Genomic DNA, 9,892 nt, shown 5'->3' with positions numbered 1-9,892 from the left:
CGGAAGCTGGAGTTAATTTCAAAAATCAAAAACACAAAAAGTAAATTATATTTTTTTTTGCCATCAAAAGTTATTAGGAAATTATATTAGAAAAATTGATGTTCAATTATTTTTTTTGCTTCTAATTTTTTTTTTTTTTTAAAAAAAACTTCTTAATAAGTGACATGCAATAGCCTTTTAGCTTCTAGCGTATGTGTGCTCTTTAATAGTTGGAAAGTAACTTTTAGATGGTTGATCACGTGACAATCACAGTCGGTATAATAGGTTTGGTAGTAGGCAGATGGATATAGACATGTCAGTCAAGCAGAATCTCAAGCACGAGGGGTCATAGGACCTCAAGACCTTGAAAGGTTTTAAGCAATTGCACCTAATGGAATCTCCACCAGACGTACGTAACGCTTTCGCTCAGGGTTGAAAAGACGGAGCTACTACGGCTTCTTACAAACTTATTATTCAGTGGCTTTTTAATAAGACTTCACGACGATGCTTCAATTGCATTCTGCTCCAAATTCTGCATTAGGAAGAACCAATCAAGGGGTTGGTAAATAAAACTATAAACACCAAAATCACCTTGGCTCACCTGGATCTGATTCAAAAAAGAATATGGGGCCGCGGAACTAAATCCAAGCGAAAATTTTTAGTTAAAATCGGTTTGAAGTTTGGTTCATTTTAGCCCAAGCCTAAGCATGTGTAATTTTTCTTTTTTTTTTGAAGCCCCTCCTATATTCAATTTCTAGCTCTGCCCCTGAACATACCAGTCAAGGTCATTTGGTTCCCTGACTCGGTCTAACATCTGACTCGTTCCGAGGCAGGGACTGAGTCAGATTCAGATGTGAGTCAGCAAAAAAGCAAGCACATGGCAAGATTGGACCATCAGACATCAGTTAACTAGATCTACAAGGAGGAATATCAGAAAAGAGATTCCTTATATTTATCTCACCTCTCGATATGGACAGTGGAAGAGGAGTTCCACTATGTAGAAGCTAATGTTACAGATATTTATAATACATTTGTGATCTCGCTATACTCTTTCTTTCACAGTTGTTGTCCTGAGACCATTAGCACTGAACTCCACAACTATGCTCTCCTTGTGCACTGACTTCCTACAAGAGTTTGGGTGTTGGAGGTCAAACGAACATCTCTGTGGCTTACATCTTGCTATTTTGATGATACTCAAGAATGATCTTCCCGAATACTGCAGCAACAAAAGGTTTAGTATTAATCAATATTATTTTGACTATGTTTTAAATTCCGACTTAAACCATAGGTGGAGACACTGTGCATCGCCTTAATGAGTTCGGGACTAAACATACCAAGAAACAGTGCATAACCTACTCTTAGCTAAAGCTCGTTACTGATTACCCAGTGCCCTAACCGTTATTACAAAATACTTTTAAGGATGGAAGAGTATTGTTACTCACACTCGGGGTATGAAAATAACCTTCATTGGCATCACACAAATCTAAAGCAACTTTACGAAGCATAGGCAACTGCAGAAACAAGGTAAATAATCAGCTATACCCAGCATCTTATTCGTGGTAATTTTAGAAAAGCTTTGGTGCTGCATGGAACAGGCTTACCTTTGAAGAAGCTTCACAAATAAAATTACTTTGAATTCCACAACCCTGTATGCAGTTAGAAAGTAGCATGATATTAATAGTATAAAAAGAAAGTCAAAACTTTCACAAACTGAGTTTTGTTAAACAGCATCACGATATTCCGTCAAAAAATTGTTTACGAATATTCAAAATTCCAACGAACACAGTGCAGAGGTACTCACATTATGCCGCAGCAAGAGATCTTCAAGAGCTACGCAGTTATAAAAGGAGGACACCCCATTTGAGGTTATGCCTCCACATTCCTATGCAAAATGAAACATTACCACAAAGTGGTTATACAACAATAACTTACAAGTTACAATATAAATTTCATTTATCCAACAGCATAAGAAAATCTCCAGTTCAATTACATTTGTCAACTGGCTTGCAAGTAATTGTTGCTACATACATAAATTATTAAACATGATTGCTCAAATAATTTATCCAAATTCGAAACTTGGTAGCAAGCTGTAGAAATGAGAAAGCACGCTGCAAGTACAAACCTCTAAATTGATGGAAATTAGACCTGGCCATCCACATGAAATGATATGCTGAGAATCTGAAAAGAATACACATAGGTAAGACAATGAACATTCATGTTACTCATTCCTTAATAACTGAAAGTAATCGACATAGAGTTTCTAGAAACACATGAAAGATTTTTAAGAAGTTACTTATAAGATTGCTGACCTGAATCAAGAAGTGCACATCCAGATAATGATAGTTCAACCAAATTTTTACAATTCTTAGTCAAATTTACCAAATCCTCATTTGTCATCCATGGAGTTACCCTTTCTAAATTCAATACCTTTAAGTTTGGCACACTGCACTGGAAGATAACTGGAGACAAGTCTCCAAGGCAGTAGCACAGTTTCATGACTTGAAGACATCTTACGGATTCCAAAAGATTAATCACAACATCGTCAGATATTACCTGTTAATAACACAAATTTAGCTAGTGAGATTTTCCGGAGGGTCTGTCACTGATTCTTTGATCTCCTAATTCAAATACCTGAAAGTAAAGAACGATTGATTCAAGCAATGGACAAAGCTTAAGTAGTAGTTTGAGCCCATATTCGCCTAAAGATGCACCGAGACCAACTGTTATGGCCTTAAGTGACTTGATAGCAGCTCCAAGAGTTTCCATGGAGTTAAATGGAAATCCCCACCCGAATACAACTTCTTCCAATGAACAATTTCTTTTCAACTCTATATGAAGTTGATCACCTCCTTCTTGGTCGCACAAGTTCCTACAACCTCTTGCTTTTAGAACTTTCAAATCAGGATTTCTTCGAACTATCTCAGCTAAAGAGACTCCACATACCTGCATTTTGAAGACGTAAAAGCATTTGTTATTTTACTCACATGTAACTCGCCTATCTATATTTTCACCGGTGATTGGACAATTTCCCTTATATAGGATTGTCTTTATGATTCTACATATCATTCATTTTGAGATTTTTTTACATATAATTAAAACACATCATGGTAGTGCTGATCGTTAATCATACCATCGTATCGGAAACGTCAAGACTCTTCAAGGAAGATCCCATGAAATTATTAAGAGCATCATCATTAAGGGAAGTCTTCCTTAGATTCATGCTCTTCAGCAAGTATGTGGCACTGATAAGCTGCATTAGAGATGTTGCATCCACACCTGCAGATGACATAATCTGTTACATGTGGGGAAATATAATCATTCTAAATTGTTATAAGAACATCTTAATTCGACAAAACAATTTCAGGATTATCCAGCTTCATTTCCTTGTTTATCCCTTACGAAACAAGGAAGGAAATAGAAACTACAGCCCAAAAGCTATACTGACAATATCACTGGTAAATATGGTACCAAGAGTAGAACCCAAAGTTGTAGACATCTACTACCGTGAATAGTTGAAATTCTTAAAGATTGTTTGATGTTTGAGAACTCCAGATACTGAAAAGTTTCCTAAATTTTTATGGAGAGTTGTTAACTAAGACGCACAAATGATCAAATTCACTTACTCATGCAACCTTCAATATTCAGCTCTTGAAGCCGGAAGGCCAGTGAACTTGAATGCTTATGTTCATCATATGCATCAGAAAAGTCTTTTAAGCGAAGGATATCGGAGATGAGCACTGAAATTGATCTTCTCCCAAAATAAGTATCGGCAACATTAAGAGACTTTAAGTTTTCACACTGAGAGATAAGTCTTGAAATTCCTAAATCTGTTACTGAAGTGCACCCTTTAAGGTTCAGGGAAGATAAGGTGAGAGCAAATGTCGAGATACTTTGGAGACCTAGATCTGCAATACAAACAAGTTTAGTCGGAGGATTATTAGAGAAACGTTAGAAGCACAATTAGCACAATACTTGGGGATCAACAAGATGTGGAATTTCATCGCTAATATCTTTAAGAAGCTTATACGCATTGAAAGATCAAAACCATCAGGCACATGATATCTTTAAGAAGCTTATCCTCGTTGACTGATCAAAAACCATAAGAGACATGTACTTCTTCACATATTTCTATAATCTTACGCTATCAGTGAATAATAAAATTTGATTGGATAAGGTATATGCTGAGTGGCAAAAGAGAGGTTAACATATTGTAATCAGTGAACACCCAAATACTATTAAACATATGAACTATCTTACCAATAATATTGTTACGGCCCTCCAGTGTCAGCTTTGATAATAATAATCCTCCTTTCTTGAAATATGAAGCTACATAGGAATCATGATACATCTCAGTTGCAGATGAAGTCGTTGCTTCAAGTGTTGGTAAGGCAGGACTGATATCAGCAGTAAGGTCAACTTCTTCAACTAAAGGGCATTTTTCTACCAAGTCAAACAAGGTAGACACCCCAAATTGGAAACAGTGAGACGCATTCAACCGTCTCAATGATGGGAATGACTTGGAAAAGCATTGGATGACAGCTTCAACACGTAGCCCTGGACATTTGGATATGTCAACCTCCTGTACTGCTTCAAAAGGTAATATTGGAAAATTTGAGATTCGGGAAGGATTACGTTGAAGGTTGTCAAGGTCAGTAATAGATTCTTCATATTGCTTTCTAATTAAGGGGTCCATGTTCCACAAAGAAGGAAGCACAGAAAGGAGCAGAGAAGCCAACGTTATCTGGGGACATCCTGAAAGGACTATTCTCTGGATAGAAAAGACAAGTATTTAGTGAAACATATCAGAATGTAAGGAAGAAAGAAAACAACAAAGATCTGTGAAACTGAAGGATAGTGTGAATGTAAGAAATGAGTAGTAAAATAGTCACTTAAAGGCACTTATATACAAACAAAAGTAGGAAAACAGAAAGCAAAGAGGAAAACCTCAGTATATTTAGTAAGGCGTATCCTGATGTTATGGAGTTCGGCATCTTTAGACGCTTGCCTTGTGGATGGATCTTTTATCATACTAAGAATTGCATGAATGCTTTTTTCAGCAAGCTTTGAAAAGTACAAATTTCTTCTCTTCCCTAAAAATCTCGAATTTGAAAAACAGTAATAGTAGCCATCACTAAAATAGTAATAAAAGAATAGTATAGCAAATAAGAATTGGGCAACATCATATATGCAAATCAAAAGGTTAACGGAACTGCAAGAAAACGAGTTTACCTGCAGGAAAATCAAGAGGCAAAAGGGTCAGGCGGACCTGATGAAATCACAAGAAACCTTTGTTATGAACTGATAAGTAACAACTACTGCACGATCCCATTGATGAAATCGTATAAAAGCCACGAGTCTTCTCAAATAATAAGTTTCAATTTCATTTTTCTTGCCTTAAAATGCGCAAGAATACGTATATTGTAAGTGACGAACCAGTTTGTTCTGCTATACCTTTTGTAGAATTTCAGGGCAGTCATATTTAGTGTTGCTATCAGAACATTGCCATAGTACTTTGTTACTATCAATCCAAACTAATATTGCTTCAGCCAGACACTTTTCACTGTATAGATTACAATATAAAATGAGCATCTAATCAGACAAGACATTGACACTAATAAATGGAGCTACTGAAAACATAAATGAACACTGACCTATCTACAGTTAAATGAGGGTGTTCAACGCAATGATATAACAACTTATAGGGAATATTAACGAAAGAACTAGAGGATATAATCCACATCTGCAAAACAAATTTCCACATGTCAGCGTTAAGAATCAGCAAACTAATTTGCTCAGCGAATGTTCTGCAAATTTTTTAAGAACATATATAGTGATATAAAACTCATCCCAAAGAAGCATGCAAGATAATGCACTATCAAAGTTGTGAATGGGCGAGCAGGTTTCTGAATGTCAGCGCTAAGAACCAGCAAACTAATAGTGATACAAATCTCATCGCAATGAACATGCAAGATAATGCACTATCAAAGTTGTGAATGGGCAAGCAGGTTTCTGATACTTCTATATCGAACAGACAACTGAAACAGGATAGATGCGCTCCTTATATTTCGATAAAGAAAACAAACAAGAAATCTGCATATCTAATCCAAGGAAGAAAAAAACACCACATGTTGTTCAAACAATTTAATATAGTAGCCTTCTGTGAGAAAATGTTCATAAAACAACTAATTTCAGCAGGATATACCTACAAAATTTCGTGCAAGATATCCAGCGCATAGTTCTGGAATAAAGTCAATCGCTGCCATAAATCGCGAGTTTCAGTTTCAAAATGAAGGTTTTCCCACCCAAAATCAAATTAAGTAATCTATATTCAAAAGACAAAATAGGCTTTACCATGGTCAAAACCAAAATTCCAACTGTTAATAACAAATTCCAAATCCATTTGCATTGAAGGAAGCCATTTCGTAGTTGTTTCCTTGGTTAACCATGTCTTGCACTCCAATAAAAGAGCATCCACACCAAAAAAGATTGCAGCCTGATAATTCAGCAAGATGATAGCGTATCAGGTTCATAATACAGTCTTTTCCCACGTTTCAAGTATGATCACAAATTCTAAAAACAACGATATATTACTGATAGTTAAAAGTCCTATGCAACGTAGCATCACACTGATCCTAATATGCACCAAAGATGATTTCTTTTAACATGAAGTAAGCATACAACAGTTTATAGCATGGAGTTCCAGTAAATACATAATACGTTATATATTACAGTACCCTAGTGAATCTAGAACATGCCAAAAAGTACAAAATTCTCACTTAGCGATAGATCATAGATTCTACATATTACACCGTAATGATCCTACAATGTGCTCGAATTTTCGAAACGATATTAACAATTTTCAATTCTAACAAGTAATAAGTCAATTAGATCAATAATCAATGCCATAAACAGTTATAACAAGTAACATTGGAGAAAAACATCATAGTTACCTCAAGTAGTAAGATGAAATTATTCACAGTAATATCCAAAGAACATCCATAGATATGCTTCAAAACATCAATAAATGTCTCCGCATTCCACTCTACTGAAACACAATCTTGACTCGACTCACTGCATCAGCAACAGTTTACATAGACTAAATCATCTTATTCAATCAGTGAATCATATCTTTAACTCATGCAGTTTCAAACAAGGTTTAAGTGACAACCTAAAATTTCCAGTCAGTAGACCACGGAAATACGAAGATTCCCGAATAAGCCTGAAAAAATCGAAATCAAAACACACATCGTTCATTTTATCACTTAAACTCCAAATTTCCAATGCATAAAACTTAATAAACTGAAAATCGGAGAGTAAAACTTACCGATTGCGTTCTAATTGAATTCTAACGATTTCAGAACTAAGAACTGAGTGAAGATTCCAAGTAGAAATCTCTGCTGTTGAGATGGAAATTTCTTTCTGATTGATTTCTGATTCAGTCAAGTACGAATTTCTTAATTCGACAATCACGAGTTGATTATTTTCAGAAAGTGAATCCATGAGATTCGAAAATTGCTGCCCTAAAATCTAGAATTAGGTTCACTGGTGATTAACTTTTTTTTTTTTTTTTTTGGTTTTCGATAACCTTGTTTAATCTGGTTCCACGACTGTCGGGTTTGGATACGGTATCCTAAATTTAGAAGAAAAAAAAGTTAACGCCCTGGCTACGATGTGGTCGGGTCACGTACATTTTGTATGTGGCTCCTCTTTATTTTCTGACACCTATTTAACTAAAAAAATCTGCCCCTGTCCCCTCTAAATCCCGTAACTGCTCCATTTTTTGAGAAAAAATAGGGAGTTGAAAAAAAAAGGACAAACAGTTAGGTAATAAAATAGTTTTTCAAAAAAATTTCCTACTTTATCTAGGGCTGCACATGGGCGGGTATAAGCTAAAACCAACCTCTCACCCATAGGCCGCGGGTTTTTATTTTTATAATCAACCCCGCACCCACAAACAGCGGGCGGGTGTTTATACCATAAGAATATATGTGATGTAACCTTTGTTGAAGCAAAAAACTTAGCAGTACAGTCAAAGAATACCTTAAAACACTTCACAAGGCCTCTGGCATAATCCCAATCTTTGGCATAAGGAGCATGCTGCTTAGGCTTTTTCTTCTTTTTCTTTTTCAGTAATAGCTTCCTGCCTCTTGGATTAGCATTCACACTTTCACTGTCAGATTCAGAACTAGATGAAGAGTCGGAAGATAACTCTCCAAGGTCAGAATTATCAATATCAGAAAGTATATCTTGAATATTAGGTAAAGCAAACGATTCATCTTCAGGGAAAATATACTTCTTTTGGAAGTCTTTGTCATTCCTTGCTAACCTATTAAAAACTCTTTCGTACTTTTCAGCTGCCTCTAACATCAAATATGTGCTATTCCAACGGGTTTTAACATCTAAAATCAAACCTTTCTTGGAGTCAATCCTTTCTTTTGTACAATACTCTTTAAATGTATCCAACCTAGTAGGAGAAGCAGTAACAAACTTCACAACTGGCCTGATCCTCTTAATCAACGCGTTATATTTAAGTATTGCATCTCTTATAACCAGAGCAAGGACATGTGCAGGACATCTGACATGATAAGAACAAAAACAAGATAAACTTAGAAATTGCATTGGTTGAATCAGAAATTAAATCGTCATTTGTAATAAGAATAAATATAACTTTCTTACATGTAAGTACGCAGCTCTTTCAACTGCACCTGTCCAACCAATTACACTAGTCTTCAAGTAATCAATAGCCAGAGTATTAGCATTAACATTGTCAAGAGTCACAACAAAAACATCTTCGAGTCCCCAATCCACCAAACAATTTTCTAGCATGATACCAATGGCTTTACCTGTATGACCTTTCACTAAGCAAACATGATAATTCTCTTTTGCAACTTCCATTTATCATCTACATAATGAACAGTTACACACATATAATTGAAATTATTCGGCGATGTCCATGTATCTGTTGTTAGAGATACTCTTTGTTTGTTCGCCTTGAAATATGCTTTCAACAGTTTCTTCTCATCAATATACATTTCTAAAATGTCTATGTAAATTGTCATACGACTTGGGACAGGAAATCTAGGCTCAAACTCTTGAAGCAAAGACCTTAAACCCTCTGCTTCAACAATTCTAAATGGCAACTCTAGCTTAATTATAAACTCCACTAAACGCCTTCTGCACCTATCATAACTATAATAGGAAGCAACTAGTTTAGCACTAACACCTGGCTTTGGGGGTAATAAAACAATACTCTGTTGTCCCTTCTTCCTATCAATATTCTTAGGACATCTAGCTGCATGATTCTTCAAACTAGTTGTCCCATTCCTAACCTTTGCATCAAAAGTATTTTTACAATGATTGCATCTTGCTTGAAGAGGATTTAACCTAGTAAAATCTTTCACCCATACATCAGAATACTGTTTTGACTTCTTGTTACCTTCACCTGGGGTTGTAACTTCAGTTTCAGAGACATCAGGTACAGATTGAGGTGTCCCACCAGTTTCAGATTGAGGTGTTGCCGAGGCTGGTGCTGCACTTGACATTTGGCTGGAAGTAGCCAAAGCCAAAGGTTGAGATGATGAACCTTCTTCCATTAACCTCACTAAAAAACATTGAACACCAATTATATTTCATACCTAGATACAAATGAAATCACTTTCGTTACAAGAGACAATCGAAATAAATTCATAATGAATATTGGGTTAAACACTAGATAGACAAATGTTGGAGAATCAATTGAATAGAAACATACATCACCACATCTGAAGGCAAGTCAGTGAGCAGTCTATTGCTTCATTCCATGAATCCCATGTTACTAAGTTAGTTGGGGAAAGGCTAGACTAAGCAAATAAAGATTGTAATACAGGACCTAACACAGTTTAACATGACAAAACTAGAAGAAAGGATTCCAATG

At 35.8% G+C, this 9,892-nt stretch overlaps 1 protein-coding gene across 5 annotated transcripts; it reads right to left on the bottom strand.

Moving 5' to 3' along the window:
- Positions 1-857: 857 nt before the first annotated feature.
- Positions 858-7,571, bottom strand: LOC113342553 (BTB/POZ domain-containing protein FBL11-like). Of its 5 annotated transcripts, XM_026587062.1 has the most exons (20): positions 7,304-7,571; positions 7,148-7,198; positions 6,930-7,050; positions 6,331-6,472; positions 6,186-6,235; positions 5,631-5,719; positions 5,431-5,539; positions 5,209-5,245; positions 4,924-5,069; positions 4,612-4,747; positions 4,237-4,533; positions 3,603-3,884; positions 3,110-3,255; positions 2,611-2,922; positions 2,289-2,532; positions 2,102-2,157; positions 1,781-1,861; positions 1,581-1,625; positions 1,422-1,490; positions 858-1,195 (listed from the first exon to the last, which is right to left on the bottom strand). In XM_026587062.1, exons 1-20 carry the CDS (start codon positions 7,477-7,479, stop codon positions 1,022-1,024), a joined length of 2,763 nt encoding a protein of 920 aa, XP_026442847.1. In that variant the 5' UTR covers positions 7,480-7,571; the 3' UTR covers positions 858-1,021. The 5 variants fall into 5 exon arrangements, 4 of the variants coding, with proteins under 4 accessions (XP_026442847.1, XP_026442846.1, XP_026442849.1 ...); XR_003356722.1 differs by having other exon boundaries at positions 2,407-2,532; positions 4,237-4,747; XM_026587061.1 differs by having other exon boundaries at positions 4,237-4,747.
- Between the last annotated feature and the right edge of the window lie 2,321 nt (positions 7,572-9,892).

The sequence above is a fragment of the Papaver somniferum genome, unplaced genomic scaffold, assembly GCF_003573695.1.
Source record: "Papaver somniferum cultivar HN1 unplaced genomic scaffold, ASM357369v1 unplaced-scaffold_43, whole genome shotgun sequence".
NCBI classification, from domain to species: domain Eukaryota; kingdom Viridiplantae; phylum Streptophyta; class Magnoliopsida; order Ranunculales; family Papaveraceae; genus Papaver; species Papaver somniferum.
Note: the sequence above shows the minus strand (reverse complement) of the source record. Positions and strands in the feature narration are given on the sequence as shown.